We start from the raw sequence: 19,198 nt of genomic DNA, 5'->3' as shown, positions 1-19,198 counted from the left end.
GGCTTTAATTTGATATGTCGATTATCTAAATCGGTCTAGTAGTTCAAAAGTTATGAATTTTTAAAAAAAGTCGGTTTTTTGAAAAAAATCACAGGAGGGTTTTGTCCGAGACACGACCGCATAGTTGACGATTCTATTAGGCTATCTGTTGATTTTGAATACAGTGAAGGGCAAAATAATGTGTCCAAATTTTTTTTCCATTTGTTTGATTTTTCTGTTTAAAATTCAACGAAAACACATCGTAATCATTTTTTAAATATTATTTATTATGTTCTTTCAAGTTTTGTTAATGTTACGCTGGTAAAAAAGAATGTTTTTTCTGATAGAAAAAAAAACAGTTAATATTCCAAAAAAACAGGGGCAAAATAAAGTGTCCAACTCGAAAATCTATATAATTTCGATAAGTTTCCATCGTGAGGCCCCTCGAATTTGTTTGTCTTGTGTATTTTGATGTTTCATGAACAACTGGCGTGGCTCTGGAGCATTCAAACAGGTGTATACATTCGAATAAGTTGTAAAATATGGAGAACGCAAAAATTTCCGGTTCCATTCCATTGTCCATCCGGAAACTGGTTGTTCGTGATGTCAATAACGGCCAAACGCACCGGGAAGTGGCCAAGCACTACGAAATCAGCAAGATAACGGTATCAAAATTAATGAACAATATGAAAACGTTCGGATCGGTGGTGGATCGCTCGGGAAGAGGACGGAAGCCCAAGACAGATGCCAGGACGGACAAGAAAATCATTCGTGAGGTGAAGAAAAACCCAAAAATTACGATCCGGAAAATACAGGAAGAGCTCCGTCGTACTGTCCGTCGCTGCATCCAAGCGAAGGAGTGCCATAGCAAGATCGCAGTGAGAAGGCCTTTCACTAGCCAGGTGAATAAGGCTAAGCGGCTCAAGTTCGCCAAGGAACACGTCGATAAACCGCTCGAATACTGGAAAACAGTGTTGTGGACCGACGAATCCAAATTCGAGCTGTTCAACCGGAAGAAGCGGGATCGTGTGTGGCACAAGTCGGGTGAGGAGCTCCAAAACCGCCATATCCAAGGAACAGTTTAGCACGGAGGAGGTAACGTGATGGTGTGGGGGTGCTTTTCTTGGGGTGGGGTGGGCAGTTTGGTAAAAATTCATGAATCATGACAGCTGAGTCATATTGCAATATCCTGCGGGAAAACCTCGAGGTATCCCTCATCAAGACGGACCTCGAAGAGCGCCTCGTTTTCCAGTAGGATAATGACCCGAAGCATACGGCCAAGCTGACGAAGTCAATTTTCAAAACCCCCCACAAAGTCCTGATCTGAACCCCATCGAAAATCTGTGGGCCATCCTCGATGCTCGGATTTATAAGACTGGTGTGACAAATAAAAATATTTATTTTGATGCCCTGGAGCAGGCGTGGGAAGAACTCGACCCACAACACTTGCACAATCTTGTTGAAAGTATGCCGAAGCGCTTGCAGGAGGTGTTGAAGGCTAAAGGAGGCCATACCCATTATTAAATCGTTCTTGTTTGCCTTCAGTTTGATTTATTTGAAGCTGTACTGATCTGGACACTTTATTTTGCCTCTGTTGTTTTTTGAATATTAACTTTTTTTCTATCAGAAAAATTTTCTTTTCTACCAGCGCAACATTAACAAAACTTGAAAAGAACATAATAAGTAATATTTTAAAAATGATTACGATGTGTTTTCGTTGAATTTTAACCCGCAAAATGAAAGAAATGGAAAAATAATAATTTGGACACTTTATTTTGCCCCTCACTGTATATTTGAAAAATTACGTCGTTAAACTCTTTGATAATGATTTGGTTTTAATGTCTCTGTTAGGAAACACATTTCGGTAGGAACAAAAGTTTCCTTTACATTCAGGTATTTGCAATGTCGATTTCCCACAGGCAGCTTTGTTCCACCGCATGCGTCATCAATTTTGCCCAATCAGAAGTGGGTATTTCCGCTAGGATAGGGTTTGAGATTTTTCAGTTGTTCAATAGTTAGTTTCATGATATATATATTATTTTATTCATTATAAAAAAATGTTATGGAGTGCCGAAATCGATTGACGCAAAATCTCATCAATCCATCATGAAATGACTGAGCAATAAGCGTTTGAAATTGGACAATTTTTCAAGATATGCTCGATTTTCGATTTTCAATTTGTACCCCAATATTTTCTCGAAAGACGTAATCCTACGTCAAAAGAGGAAAAATTGATTTTTCGGACAACCCTAAAATGGAATTGGTCGCCCCAATGAAAAATTAAAAAAATACGGGTCAAATGTTTTGCGATAAAGAACCAATTTTCACAAAAATCTGAGAACCACTATATCGGTTTGGCATGGAATGGCTGTATATCAATACCATCAGAAATCCGGCCTTTTCACAACGAAAATAAAAATTAGTTAAAACTCGAAATAAACGTATTCATAATTTTAAAATCGAACAACCTCGACAGTTGTAGAAATGACTTCAATTGCCGTTTCTTTTTTTCTATTGATCTTTTCTTTTTTTTCTGTGATTCTATTGTTGAACTAACATCTGAATGAAATACATGTTATTAAATGGGTTACCAAGCTGGAGAGATAAAGATGCAGTATTAATTTAACGATTTTTCAACACACAGAATATGCCGAATAGATTTTCTACTTAGATTCCTGAATATTTTGTTTATAATCGGGAATTAAGGCAGCATTTGAGAATGAAACATAAACGAGTTCTTAATTACAGTAAAGGAAATTCTCTGAAAATTCCATTCGTGGGATCAATATTTCGAGACACACATTGAAACCTTATTAACTTACAATTCATACAAAATTAAATACTATAAACGCAATATTGAACAGTCTTTCCGACGGAAACGACCATCGAACAGACGGACGAATACACGAAAGCAATAATGAATAAATAACAAACAGACAGACAAAGAAATTCCTCTCGTCAATGTGGCTGTCTTTTGGTTAAACTGAAATTTTGTGTCGCAATCGAACATTTGGTATGGCGCCTCAGCCACTGATCGAAAAAAAACGCGATCCCCGAACTGGACTAATTTGTGTGGAAGCAATATTTCGCAACTGCAAAACTGGTTTGCGCCGAGCTAACATCTAAAAAAACTGGCTCAAATTCCAAACAATCCGGTTGCTATAAAACTTATCATTTCGCCCACCGTTGGTGATAAATCGGTCACATTAAAATTATTTATTATTCTTACTTTACACTCGCGGGAATCCGTCGAGACTGCGCACAACTCGGGCTGCCTCTTTTATGGCCATTCGATCTCGTCGGACATTCGTGGCGAAGAGGAAAAAAAACTAAAGCCAAGCCACACACGCCAGGTCCTGTTTATCTATGATTCGAATGTCTCTGCCTCTCCGGTTCTTGTGTAGTTAAACGATTTACCCGTTCCCTGGATAGGTTATCGCGTGTTATGATGAAATTCATAAACGTTATTCTGTTAGAACATTTGTATTCCACATTCTGATACGGACCGTAACAGGCAACCGGGACACAGATTGGTGCAGTCCGTACAGCAGTAACTGGCCAATATGTATGTTACCCAATCGCACACTTTGTGCTCGCCATAGCCAGAACCAACAAAAACTTGAAAGCACGGCCCAATATCTGCACTGTAATTAACCTATTTCATTTCCCAATACTTTACTGTCCACTGTTGCGCTACCGTGTCATTATTCAAATTGTGCCCATTGCTCAACCTTTTTTTTATGAAGTGCGGTGAACGCCTGTAGCTACTGGACCTTTGTCGCCATTTATCAAGCGCCTTAAACTTTTCGTAGTGCCGGCGCTCGCCTAGAAAACGGAGGGACAGCCTTTATGCACCCGTTCAAAAATTAGGACTGATCCTATCCCAAGGTTTTTTTCTTTTCTCAATTCTAATAAATTAATTTAATTCAATTGCTATCTCAACAGGTCGAACTTTGCGGGACCCACAGTGGAACTGATATTTTATACACAGTTTTTTCCCTCCTTCTCCTCTTTGGGTGACTCGTTTAGTGCTACATTAAGCGTGAATCGATCATTTGTTTGAAGTCTTGTTCAAACAGTCCGCCCTGCGTTTTCCCCGTTGCTACGACAAGATTTACCGAGCGGAAACGGGTGAATACCACGCGACAACGTTAGAAGTTCGAACGAGTGGAAATAGCTCCACAGATAAACAAAAAGCGAAAGTCAAGCAAGCCAACAATAACAGGAAACGGGGGAAAATGGTGCTGTTCGATGTTTTGTCCCTGGCATGGTGACAACCCACGAGCAATAATGCAATAAAGGTTGGCCACATGAAATCTTTCCGAAGAAGAGCAGAGTGAAGGTAGAATTACTCGTTAGAATTTGGACCGGAACGGGACTTGAGCGGTGAAAAATAAACCGAGACTAATTACGGGATTGTCGTCATCGAGCGAACGTGAGAATCTTGTGCGTGGCTCGTTTGGCACTTTGACTGATTCGAATCGCTGTCACTTCCGCAGAATAGGCGTGGCGATATGCGATTGATGGGGCCAACTTGCGACTTCAGTTGGTAAATGCAAATGAAACAAATTGCTGACAGAATATCATTTGTCATAAGGTATCATTGTCTGGAGCGTTATAGTTAATTTAGTTAAGCCATGTTGGATGTACTGAATGCACTGAATGTTGAGAAACTCCATGAATAATAGCGATGTGCACACATCTCATTTGAATGAGCCACTTTACATTTGAGCAATTCCACGCCAGATCAACCGGCCTCTGCCTCGAGACTCTTCGATTTTTTTGATTTTTTTACATGTGGTGGCAGCTACCTAAAATCACATTTTTATTACCAGATGACCAATTACTATTACTGATTTTTTATAAGGACGTATCCAGAATAGTTTACGATTTTTTCCAAAAAATCTTAACTCGAAATCTAGATGTTTGATTTGAAATATTTTGTATAACAAAGTTGTTGGGAAATCGATTAATTGTTTGGGGAAAATAAAAAAATGAGTGGGTTATATCTATGATATAACCGCAAGGTTCACGTGGAACTACCTTAGCTTAGCAATCATTCGTTTGTATTGATTAAATTATTGATTGAATAAAACAGTTTCCAAATTCAATTGAGTTCAATATATTTGCTCTGTGAGTGAAAAAAATGAACAAATGCCGTGTAAAGTCAATTCATTTATTGTGATTGATTGTTCTTCGTTACAAGTAAATTTAATGACGGACCTTTTTCGTTTGGTATGATGACTAGAACAAAATATATGTACGGAAGAATTATAAAACGTTTGATGAACCAGCCTAAGGCTGAAAATCTTTCCAATAAAGACAAAAAAAAATATCAAACGATTATTTTATTTTACATTTCCCTCTGAAGTTTAAATCCCAAAAGTGTACATACTTCTCGAATCTCGAATTTGCTTGAAACTGGGAAGTTCATTCGCTTCTAGTGGCTGCACGATTTTCCCAGGTTCCTAAGTTTAGAAGATCATGTTAGGACAGACATATTCCACTCTGCACAAAGGCAAGCGAGGACAAAAGTACTCGCAGTTTGCATTTATTTGCAGAGCCGATTTCCTCAGAAACCTCGGTATATTCCCTATCAAGTGATGCAAACATCTCTCCTATCCAGTACGAAATGTTCGAGCTATAAGCATTCGAAAACTTTAATTTTTTCCTGCATGTTCTGTGTTTAGGTTTTCATTTTACCCTCCATATATTCCGGTTAGACGTAGTCCCACGTCAAATATTTTGAATACACCGTTAAAACATCTTATTCAAAAAATGAATTCAATAGTAAACATCCTTATAGCTCAAAACATGTCTCCTTAGATATTTTTAAAAATGTTTTTTTATAACAAAACTCTTTCAATTTGACAAATTTTGACAAATGATGGATGACAAATTTTGACAAATGATGGATGATGATATGAATTTCTAAAAATTTGTGAAATTTCAATACTCTGCGAAATCAAAACAATTTAAGAACAAGTAGTATAAAAATGGAATTTACATACGATTTTACATGAAAAATTTATTTTATATTTTGCCCTAGGACTTATCGTTCTCGAGATATTTCAAGTTTCATATTATTCTTTTAAATGGTTATGATTTCGCAGAGTATTGAAATTACATAAATTTTCAAGAATTCATATATCAATTCTGGAAAGTCGGACATAGTGTATATCACTATATGTCAAAACTTGCCAAATTAAAAGGGTTTTCTTAAAAAGATATTTTAAGCTATAAACATTTTTAATATTAAATTCAATTTTTGAGTTAAACGGTGTAATCAAAATGTCATTTTTCCTAAATAGTTAATTTATTTCCCGACAACCATATTTCAATCAGACATGCAGATTTTGAGTTATGATTTTTTTAAAAGGCATTCTATTCTAGATACGCCCTTATCAAAAATCAGTCGTAATAGAAATAGGTCGTTTCATAATGAAAATTTTTATTTTAGGTAGTTGTCACCATATGAAAAATGTTTGATAAATCGAAGAGGGTCGCGTCAAAATCGGATGTTTTCCGACTGATTAGGGGTGTAATTGATCATTTAGAAAACATTTTTTTAAGAAAAAAAAATTAAGCATTTGACATCCCTCAGACTCAGAGAAAGAGAAAAACTTAAGGGGACTTAGCTTGTTGGATGCATCCATTCGCTATCATGAATGTCATACATTCTCGATATAGACCTATAATGGCATCTAACTATACCGGCCCAAAACTACACAGAATCCTTGTGTGCTTGTATTTTTGGTAACATACGTTTACTTTCACGGCACTTCTCATACATTTTCAGAAATATAAACTTCGGTTTATCGTCCACAGCTCCATATCTTTTTCCATATCAGAGGTTTTCATAAAATTTATCAGCAAACAAAAATTAAAGGAGGTTATGTCCAAGACCATGCACTGTGGACGTGGAACCTCAACAATATTTTTGTTAATTTTTTTTCATTATTACTTCGGATATCGTTGTAGAATGCATCGGAATTTTATAAATAACTCTTAAGTAGAAATTAGGTAATTCTGTAGAATCAGTTGAATACCCTAGCTGGCCATATACCGCAATTTGTTTCCTTAGGTCAATATTCGCATTGTATTCATCGCGAAATCTATCGCGATGGTCTTTTTCGCAGTTGACCACACTCGGTCACAAGTGATTTTATTATGTACCACCATCACTTCACATTTCTTAACCCTTTCAATCTGACTTTGACAACAACAATGTGTGTTTCATATAAATCTACAGAAGTAATCTCTCCTCGGCGCGGTGCCTCCACCAAATAAAATTGTTTCGCTATTTGCGAAATCTCCCATTTTCTTTGTATCGAAATCTGTGTATGTGATATAAACATTAGAAAAGAATGTTGTCTTCTCACTAGCTGAATGTGATTTGAAATGGAGCATGGCTTATTTATAACCAAAAATTTGAAAACGGGAGGAGCTTCAGTTGCAATATTCGTCCTCTCCACATTGTCCGTAGAACGAGCACTGCCTTTTTTTTTTTTGAGCAAACGATTTACGTGCGACTAATTCGCAGTGATATAGAAATATTGCGCCTCGCTGACACATGAGTTGCTCGTGAATGATAGCACGAATAGCACGGTGAGCACCGAATTGCATAAACTAATGTATGGGAATACTCTCAAGTTCGTGAATTATAATCATTTTTAACAGAAAAAAATTGAGAATAAAGTTTAAAAATGGTATTTTTGAAAACCTCATTTAAAAAAAAAAATCTAAATTTTTGACACAATATAACCCATATTGTTTCCCACAACTAGTTTTTCTTCTGATACTGAGCAAACAAACAAAAATTATGGCATTTTCAAATTTGCACGTTTTTTACAAAAAATTCTAACGCGTCAAAGGATTAAATGTTAAAAATTTCATAAAAAAACCTTTAAAAATAATACTTCAAAAATAAAAACACAACCAAGGTTATCACGACATCGAGCACGTTGTTTGGTCGTGCGAGGTGTATCTGGTCGCCAGATCGAATTTAGAAAACTCCCTTCGGGCCCGAGGAAGACAGCCCAATGTGCCGGTGAGAGATGTGTTGGCTCGGTTAGACCTTGATTACATGCCCCATATATATGTTTTCCTTAAAGCTATAGATCTTCGTGTGTGATTGTCCCTACATCCTTATACCCTCCTTTCCTTCCTTTGCGGGTAATTCGTCCCCTTGCTATAAATAGTAGAATAAGTTGAAATGTAAATAAACTATAGATATACGAATAGATTTAAGAATTGAGTGCTCATCAACAGTGTTACAATTTCCTTATATCCCATCCTTCTCCTAAAAAAACTCCTTCTAAACTCGAGTACACCGCGAGTAATCGGTTTTCCACCTTACTAACCATAGATGTAAGAAAATTGTTTATATATATAGTTTTAAAATTATATTTAAGAATTCGGCTCCTTTAAACTTAAGTAACTGAGCCTGTAAAAATAAACGAATTAATAAAAAAAAAAAAATAAAAACTCATTTTTCTCAAAAAAAGTATTTTTTTTAAATTCTGAAAAAAAATATCTTATAATTTCCAACAAGTTACCCATACATCGGAAGATAGGCACTTTTATAGGGAAAATTTTTTTAACAGCAATTGTTTCATGTTTTCTTAGAAAAAATACAACTAATCCTAATTTCGTTCAAAGTCAAGATAGCGATATAGTGTTTTCGACAAAGTTTTAAATTTTGTTAAAATATAAAATAAGACGTCAACTATCTATCTTTTATTTTTTTTTAATTTTTTCTCTCGTTTCTGGAATATATGACATTTTTGTATGGAGACTTCTGAAAAAAATATGTTTTACACGTATTTTTTTGTGTAACTTCCCACGTTTGACATGTTCTTGATGTGTTTCTAAATAGAAAAAAGTTTACAGAATATGTCAATCGCGATAGTTTAAAAAAGTTATAATTAAACATTCATAGCAATTTTTCAAAGAAAACATTGAAAAGTTGTTATTAGAAATTTTTTCCCCTGTAGCAGTGCCCTTCATCTGTTCTATGGATAACTTGTTGATAATTCTTGGGCAATTCATACATATGTTTCTCAGAATTTTTAAAAAGATTTTTTTTGAGGAAAATAAATTTTGATTTTAATAATATTTTTTTCAATTATTTTTCCGAATTGTTTGATATTTATCATTGAGCACATAAATTATTTCTTGCATTTTATTCTTTAACCCACTATGAGACCTACAGGTCTCATAGTTTTTGAGTGAGGAAATGTTCGAAATTTTGAGTTTTTTTTAAACGTTTTTTTTCGAAAAATCTTAACTCAAACTTAATTATTCCAGAAACCATAGAAGATAGAAAGTTGACGTCTTCGACAAAAGCTCATATTTTAATGAGATCTAAAACATTGTCGAATACACTATATTCCTATCTTGACTTTAAACAAAATTATTGTTATTAGAAAAACTTTTTCCCTGTAAAAGTGTCCATCTTTTGATGTATGGGTGACTTGTTGGAAATTGTAAGAACTATTCATACATTTTTTTGAGAATTTAACACTAAACCTACCACGGCGAAATCAAATGACACCATTGAAATTTTTGTATTTTTTTGTTTTTGTTGTCATTTCAAATTTGAAAACAATAAAAAATAAAAAAAGTTAATATCGTGGAATGACATCGTACCATGTGCCGAATAAGTTTGCAAAGTTTCAATCAAATTAAAAATATATCTACATTTTAGCAATTTTTGTTTGACTTTTTTCCTTTTAGCAAATAAAAATCTTTGGGAATTGGGATTAACAATGATATTATGCAAGCACTTCAAGTTTTCTCTCGTTCTCTGTAAGCTGTAAACTAAATAAAAAGCGCTAAAGAAATGGATTTTAATGTGATAAAACGCACTCCTATATCGTCTTCTATCTAAATAAATAAAAATGGATCGCCGAATGTGTTGATAAGAGCAAAACTTGAGAAAGGTCCGATTTAGGGCTGCCTTCATTCTATCATATTTTATGTATCAAACATTTATTCCATGAGGTACCTGTTATTTGCAAGTGGATGAAAAATCTTGCACGAGAATTGTGTTTGAAAATAATCCGATACTATAATGTCGAGTTTTGGTAGAAGTACTAAAATTGCATGGTAAAAAATAATTTTAAAGGGTAGATTAGAAGATCAATCAATGAACAGTTCTGCGATTGGACCCTTGAACGTGCGCTGAGTAAGAAAACGTGGATGTGATAACGAAAAATAAATTTTGGGCGGGACGAAGTTTGCCGGGTCAGCTAGTTTCATAATAAAATCACACAAAAAAAGCCACACAAATGAGAAACCGCAAGAGTTCGCTCAAAAACTGATTTGCCTGTGTAGTGAACTCATGTCAATTTCGAGGGCGCTACCATCAGTACATGCAGAGATAGAGTAGAATCCATAAGGGTAACACTTCAAATCAGTCACCCTTGAACGTTTCATAATATAAGCTCAAAAAATCATAATTTCATAATAAAGACCTACTGTTATGTCAATTGATTGTGACATGCATATAGATGTTGAGTTTCTAACGATGATACTTATTAGTTACTGCATCAAACTCTAATTCGTTGCACAGCCTATGCGTGTAACACCGCAATTCGAAAGCCAGGCAACGACATTTGCGACATGGGGAAAAGGAACAAGCGATCGCGGTTCGCGGGAAGAGACCAGCACTAATTTGCCTTTATGACACACGCGTAGGCGTTCGGTTGATGAAAGCAGACTGACGAGCGAACGAGATTGAGTTGGTGATGATTTTCTTTGTAGGATTACCGAGACGCCGAACAAACAAGAGATGCATTTATCGACGATTCTAGTGGACAACTTTGAATTATACTTTGCAGATTTCAATGCGATCTGTCAATCACTCGATTAGCTGTGCACTGCTGCTAATGCTATTGGCTCTGTCAATATGCCAATCCTTCCACTTGCCGTTGGCATTCACGCTCCGGCTTCAGCACAACACAAACCTTAAAATGTGTCAGCCACGCTCCGGGCACAGCTTCCAAATTCTATAAGAGGACTCTTCCGAACTAAGCGCGCCGGACTGTTGAAGAAATTGCATCTCCCCGTTCTCTCCCCCGGAATCCCCGTCACAAGCCGAAGGGTTTGAGACAGTCGCTTGCCGTCTCGAAAATTTCAGTTTCGATATCTATTGGCTCGAGTTAATACTCGGGAGCTAATTAATTCTATAATTATCTGACATAACCAGTTGTCTCTCGTTTCGCCCGAACAGCACTGCAAAGCGTTCCGACGACGATCAGCTCTATTTGTTGTTTCTGTAAACGCCATCTCCCGGTCATGTGCCAAACGAAAGCGCGAGGGAAGAGATGGGAAACGGTTGCACGATGGCATTCATTATAGCAGGGCACATTACGCTGCAGTTTCCTTTGACGAACTCCGAGAAGAGACGTTGGAGCCGATGTCTTCGCTGCCCGGCAGCGACAGAGAAGACGTTTCCCAACTGCAGCTTGTAGTATTTGTAGTTTTATTTACTCCCGTTTGCCATGAAAAGACGCCCGGCTATTTAGTTCTATCGGGCGTTCTGTTCCACTAATATAATGCATTAAGCTGATTATGGGTTCAATAGAAAACAAATTGTCTTTACTGTGAATGTCTTTGAGGGACGGCTGTTCAACGTATACACACACACACACACTTAACAAGGATTTATTCATCCGAGATGTTGAGATAAATGCCACTTCTAATTTTATATGTGCATTGGATCAAGTTTGTGTTGCACAATTGAATCGCCATAATCGCATAATTAACTGCGAAAAATCCGCGTGTCATCAAATCCCAATAGTCATTTTTCTCCAACTAGTTAAGTTAAGTGAAGGTTTTGTTTTTTTTTTACTTGGCAATGACTTGACGTTGAAGTTGTTGAACGGATACGTGCTTAAGGGGATCGTGGGTTGTATTTTTGACGTAGAACTACGTCTTTCAGGAAGAATGCCAAATCAGAAAACAGGTCACGTTTTTATGAAATAAAGTTAACGGTAATAACTATTTTCACTGTGAACGAATTCTCATGATTCATACCAATCGAATCGGAGATTCTCTAAGATTTGTTTGAGATGCTATACATTACAATTAACTAATGTCTAAACGGTTTAAATTCATGAAAACTGGAAGACCCTACCCGTATTTTGAATGCTTATAACTCGAACATTTCTTAACAGATCGGAAAGATGTTTGCATCAATTGATGGGAAACAATTCTATGCGTCTATCACAATTAATAAAACCTTTTTTACATGAGATGAACAATTGAATAACTGGAAAATTTCAAGCGTTATTTAAACGCCCTAACTGCCAAGGATTGATTGGCCTGGTTTACGGTTTCCCCAACACATACTTCTAAATCGATGTACCTGTGGAAATCTGCTTTGCAAATATACATGCAAGTCGGGGGTATTTTTGTTCCCAGCGAGCTGTGTTACCCTAACCCGGACTTCTAAATTAATGTGCCTGGGGGAATCCGCTTTGCAAATACATGTAAGCCGGGTTTTTTTTTTGGTGTTGAGTACTTTTTTACTCGCTTGTTCTTGTGCAGACCGGAATATGTTCCCCTAAAAGTTACCTTTAAACTGAGAGGCCTGGGAAAATCGGCGTTTCAGATACTAGAGATGAATGAACTTTCGCGGTTCGAGAACTACGTAAACATGAGATGTGCAATAATTTCAGAGGGAAATGTAAAATACAATGATCGTTTGACAATTTTTCCGTTCAGATATTTTGGTAGTCCCAGGCATCATATCAAACGTAAAAGGACGCTCATCAAATTTGTAACGAAGAATATAATCTATTACAAAAACTTCGATGCATTCTAAAACAATATTCGAAGTGGTAAACAAGTGGATTGCATCATATGATTGCGTAGTTCTACGTCGAAAATATGCGGTCGTGTCCTAGATACAACCCCTTACATTTTTTTTCGACCCAGCCATTTGATATTTCGAGAGCTCTGTTGCGAAAGTATCCGGATGTCATCGTACACAAGGTAGGACCGAACAAGCTGCGTATACAAGATTTTTGATGTTGCCAATAACATTTTTGATCACGAGGCTTCTAAAATTGAGTACCATATCTACATCCTGGCTCGAGATGTGGAGATAGAAGGTCTCGTCTCCGATGCGAGATTGAGTGTCGAAGACTCAAAGCAATTCTCAGGTTGTTTCGAAAATTCAAATATTGGAGAGCATGTGAAGATGCTGGATATCAAGTAATTGCATTCAGAATATTTACAGGATGGTAAAAAAGATTTTCAACCTTCAGACTCGTATCGGTTGAAAAACGCTGGTTCAGTTCTCCCGAATTATATTAAAGTTGATGAAACTTTTTTCCCGGTGCGATTGTTTGGACTGAAGGTGTATAATTGTACCAACTATAAAAAGTTGGGACACTTGGCCAGCCACTGCGGCAACAAGATTCGTTATGAAAAATGTGGTGAAAAACGCGGGGAGGATTCTCGCAATCGAACTGTTGGAAAGTATGTTCACTGTGGTGAGAATCCTCACCCTCTGCAACAGTAATGGATATATAATAGAGTGCCAATGAAAATGGCTATCTCGAATTTTCAAAGCGAACTTGATTAAAAATGTTGATTCCCACGAAAAACTACCCTATGCAAAATATCAGCAATATAAAATATCGGACTTCATTTACTAGTGTCGCACAGCGGTCAAAGTTTGAGTTTTTTGAAAACCGAAAAATCACCCAAGGGGGGAGTCCGTATGAGCTAATATTTTGTAGAGGGTATTTTATCGTGCAAATCAACATTTCGCAGGGAGTCCCGTATGAAAAATCGATATGACGGTTTCCATTGGCACCCCAAACCATACGTTTTGCCTCGTATTCCGAAAAAAAACCACTAGGTCCCAAAGTGTCGATTTTTGACAAAAAAAATTTTTCGAGATGACAGTAGATCTCGACGTAATTTGGCGCAATTTGAAGATATTTGGCATCAAAAAAAAAATTCGAAAACTCCGATTTCCTTTACTCCCTTTTTGGGTGATTTTTCGGTTTTAAAAAAACTCAAACTTTGACCGCTGTGCGACCTTAGTAAATGAAGTCCGATTGAGCTGATATTTTGCATAGGGTAGTTATTCGTGGAAATCAACATTTTTAATCAAGTTCGCTTTGAAAATTCGAGGGTCACTTTTTTCCCATACATCCATCGGCACTCTAATGTACCAACAGCATTCCGTAAAAGTGCAGTGTTCTATCATTGGACGCTCCAAATGGACGTACGCTAAAATGTTGATATCTTCATCAGCCGTTCAATATGAAAAACAACTTTTGGGTTTGTCAAACTTAGAGTTGGATTCCGATTTATCTGAAGTGAGTGACTGTAGGGCACAAATACCTTTAGAAAAAATGATTCTTCAAGGAAAAAATCTTCCTCCCCGACAGCGCGCCGTAAAAAAAATAAAGTGACCCCCGGAAGATTGATTGACATTCTCTGTACCTTTCCAGATAAATCTGTACGTATGGCAACACTGGTCATCAGATTCATCGTCATCTTTTCCTGATTCAACAGTTGTTTTCTTCAATAGAAATTTTACTTCATCTAGATGTTTTTTTACAATTACTTCTCTCCTTTTCAAAATAAGTGTTTACTATTAGATACGTGGACATAAGGAGATGATTGACTATATTATGATTAGTATGTTGACGACTATTTTGAACATATTGAAATTGAAATTTTGAAATGTTCTTGGGCATATTTAATCATTTCATTACTCTTTACTTGAGCCTATTTTATAGGTAATGTTGCAGTTTGAATAATTCTATAGCCAGCAAATTTCTGTGCATAGCAGTGGTCATATTGTATCAAGAGTACAGATTAACGTAACGTTTTGTTTGTATCGATACATTAATGGTTTTTTTTCTGAAACTAGTCGTTAAATTAATTCTAAATCCATGCCAGTTATTTCGGAACTTGTTTCGGGATTCGCTAGAAACCTACGGGTGGTATTGCCATCATTGCTATTGCCAGAACCTCCAGGCTTTGAATTGTCAATGATGTTACCCATTATATCAGATGTACCAGTAAGTTTCTTCGGTTTCTCAACAGATGGCGTAAATAGATTATTATTCCAGTGAATCAAATTTCCAGACATTCGTTGGAAAGCTACTGTCATTGCGCGTTTTTTTTCAGCAAATGTCAAAAAATTGAAGCATAAACAATATAGTTTTTTGCCACTTCGAATGTGTTGAATTTCGTACCAACGAGAGTGCTTTTGCGGGGAGTGTTACTTCATTACTTCAATATGAAGAAAAAAGCTGCGGAAAGTCATCGCATTTTGGTGGAAGTTTATGGTGACCATGCTCCAACTGAACGAACGTGTCAGACGTGGTTTGCACGGTTTAAAAGTGGTAATTTTGACGTTCCGGACCGCCAAAAAAGTTTGAAGATGAAAAATTGTTCATTGGAATAATGAACGAAAACTGAAAACATGTTAATCTTTCGTCTTTCGTCTTTCGGGAACATATTGGGGTACAAATTGAAAATCGAAAATCGAGTACATCGTGAAAAATGTCCAATTTTAAACGCTTATTGCTCAGTCATTTCATGATGGATTGATGAGATTTTTGCGTCAATCGATTTCGGCACTCCATAACAATTTTTTATATTGAAGAAAATAATATATGTCATGAAACTAACTATCGAACAATTGAAAAATTTCAACCCCTATCTAAAATACCCACTTCTGATTGGTCGAAATTGACGACACATGCGGCGGGTCCCTAACAGAGACATCAAAACCAAGCTGCCTGTGGGAAATCGGCATTGCAAATACATGAAAATAGGGAGAACTTTTGTTCCTACCGATAGGTATTCCCTAACAGAGACACCAAAACCAGGCTGCATGGGGGAAATCGACATTGCAAATATATGCAAGTCGGGGGCATTTTGGTATTGCAAGTAAGGTAAGTAATACGATTAATTCTAGCAAATAAAGGGCCTGATTACGAACGCCACCTCACGGTGAAGAAGAAATTAAGTGCATACAAATTGCATACAATCCATTCCGTTTTCACCGTTCGTGATCAGGCCCAAAATTTGAATTTGGAATTTCAATGTTGGTTGCTTTCTGAAATTTCATGTCAATGACCGTTCGTGTATTGTGAAAAATTTAGCACAAGTGTAAGTGTAACATTGTATATGGTAGCAGATGTGTTGAAAATGACTTGATGTATGAAACGATGACAAGTCGAAAGCTGGTTAGGGTACGAGCAACGACGAGAACACCTTGCACAGATTTTTTCCGATCCTTCAACAAGTGCTGCAATCACTGTAATAGTTGTAAATCTCATCACAAAATTGTCTACCATTTTAAGAATTATATCCAGCGGCAAGCAAATTAACATATTAAGGACCGCTCACTCATAGCTGGTACTTTTGATCCACAGTACCAACATTGCTTCAAAGCTCGATCTACCCACCTTTCTGAAGAGACCTTGGAAGCTACCCATCAAGAAACCCCATTTAAATCACACGAGAAAATCATCCCGAGTCAATTCGAGCGAAGATCAATATCTTTGAAGCGAAAATCGCCAGCTTTTAAACATCAATCGAATGAAGAAGAAGTCTGCTTCACGTTTAGTTAACCGAAAGCTTCGAGAACGAAATGTTGAAAGACGTAGATATTTCTAGTGACGAGGACATTGAAAATGAGAAGAAAGAATAGACGTATAATGCGAAAGAATAGTTTTTCTAGTATGTGTTTGGAGCAAGCTGCAGTTTTGTTTATGAGTTAAAAAAATTAAAATGCCATAATTTTTTTTTTGCTTTTGAAAGAAGGTTGAGGTTGAGTCAATACATAATTCATTTTTATAATCCTTTGGATATGAAACATTTTTGCCATTCATTCAATCAATATGTAATTATTACCGGTAATGTATATCCGTAAAGATCAGCACTTTTCTTTCTTGACAAACAACTTTTTTTTTACATGAAACACTTATGACATTTTGGTCAATAAGACACTTATTTGAAAAATTGAATGGCGTTAACGTTCCCATGGAACTTTTGCCGGGTCAACGTATGCATTAACTAGCGTCATTTATTAATACTTAGTTGAGATTTCTTAAGCCAAATAACACGCCTTGAATGTATTCCGAGGGGCAAGCTCTAGAATACGCGTGACCACAGTGCAAGCCGGAGTAAATTTCTTTGACGAAAAAATATCCCGGCCAGAACGGGAATCGAACCCGAACACCCGGCATGATAATGTGAGACGCTAACCACTCGGCCACGGGTGCACTTCTTGATACACTTATGCGATTATTCAAATGACATGAGACATTTATGCAAACAGTAGTTCTGATACTTATGAACAAATTTTCCCATGACACCAAAGTATCCTAATAACTAAATTCTACTGTTGTGATTTTTGTCCCACATTTCTATGCATTCAACGCACTGTGCGACGGTCTATTTTATGCACACCTCTTCTATGTGTTCTTTCAGCCACAGATCTGAGCTTCTGGTACTTTGCCCAATTTTCTGGTATAGCACCACGACTGATACTATATTTGACGGCAATTTTCCGTTTTGATAGATTGTCTTTAGAGTCGTTGACCACCAAATTTTGGATGAGAATTGAAATTTGTTTACCAGCCATGATTTCTTCAAGTTCCAACACACTTCGTTGAAGAATGTTATTCTTACTAAACTCGAGTAACCGAGAGTAATCGGCCCAATCCTGCTAGACTATTATCAAGATATTAATTATGTACTACATAATTAACTCAACCGGGCAAATGAACAAGCTGAAAAAATCCAATAGTTTCTATTTTAACTAGCGTGAATTAGGTATAACTTGAATATGGATAGAGGATGAGCATTCTCGGAGTCAAAAAATGAAAGCGCTGAACGTTGAGAAGGAATAATTAAATAAATATATTCTAGGGAGAACTTCACCCTTTCAACTGTAGAATTTTTTTTGCGTTATGTTTTAAATCATTATTCGGTTGAGTTTTCTTTGAAAAATAACACTTTTCGATTACGTAAAATTCAATGAAAATGATCAAACTTTTAAAACTTCGACTTGAGTTTGTGTTCAATTCAGTCGGATGAAGAACTTGTCTCCCTCCGTTTCGCCTCGAATAACTTAACACTTAGCGTAGGAAGTTAAAAATACTTGTCACATAAATAGGATTTGTGCAATAATAATAAATTAAGCGAGCAATAATTATCAACATTTTATGCTGCGGATAATTAAAAACAAAAACAAAAATCCCACAGTTCCACAAGCCGAGTGCCCGCTCGCTGGATTAAGCCGTACACACAGTGAAAGGCCACTGTCATCTACTCCCAAAAAATGCTGCTACCGACCCCCGCCGAGTGGGTGACTTTATTTAGATGATTATATCGTATCGACGACTTCGTGTGCCTACCTTCTGGAAGGTGCATTCTACCGTTCGCCCTACCAGCTATATTTTATCCGCTGGCTGTATCCACTTGGCTGCCCTCCGACATAAAAATTCCCACCGATATGAGGTAACGAAAAAAAAGGCAATATAATATATAAGAATGTTGACCGCCGCGCTTTTACCCAGGATAGGCGGCTAGGCGACGCGGGACCACATACCTTCGCGCTGCCGTTGGCGCAGACAGAAGTTATAAAATTGAAATTCTGCTGTTAACATATTTCAAAAATTTTATTGATCTGCCATCGCGTTCGCGTTTGACTCGCGCTAGCATCCAGCGGTGCTCCCCCGATGGGTTCAGGAAGAGGTAGCCAATGGGCGCGCTTGATGCCACTCCGGGGTGTTGTTTTTTTCCCTTCTTAGCTCTGAAGATACACCTAGAAGCTAGATTTCATCGCGCCAAACGAACTTTTAACTAAAACCATTATTCATCTTTCTTCCTTTTAGTTTTGTTAACAGTTTTCGACGCTCTCTGTCCCTCTGCAAGTCATTTACCTTTTCGCTTTCGCGCGCTTCGCTCAGCTCCGATCGGTTCGCCTTTTGTTTGTACATAATTTCTGTGTGTTTTGCTTGTAAATTTACATTCCTCCACATGTGGCGAGAGGGGGTTAAGTCACACCAGGAGTTGCGATTTATGTTGATGTCTTACAACGGGAAACATTTACCTGTCTCCCTCACTCATCAACTCGCGTACTCACACACACAAATCCCCCCAAAATAACTTCGCTAGGTGCGTTCTATTCATTAATGTTTACTAATTTTAATGACAAATTTTACGC

General features: G+C 37.0%; 1 protein-coding gene across 1 annotated transcript; it reads left to right on the top strand.

Annotated features, from left to right (window-relative positions):
* Positions 1-521: 521 nt before the first annotated feature.
* LOC129766118 (uncharacterized) lies at positions 522-1,064 on the top strand. Its single transcript, XM_055766582.1, has one exon. It carries the CDS (start codon positions 522-524, stop codon positions 1,062-1,064), a length of 543 nt encoding a protein of 180 aa, XP_055622557.1.
* The last annotated feature ends 18,134 nt before the right edge of the window (positions 1,065-19,198 follow it).

The sequence above is a fragment of the Toxorhynchites rutilus genome, chromosome 2 (assembly GCF_029784135.1).
Source record: "Toxorhynchites rutilus septentrionalis strain SRP chromosome 2, ASM2978413v1, whole genome shotgun sequence".
Taxonomy (NCBI): Eukaryota; Metazoa; Arthropoda; class Insecta; order Diptera; family Culicidae; genus Toxorhynchites; species Toxorhynchites rutilus.
This window is presented reverse-complemented; position numbering and strand designations above follow the sequence as displayed.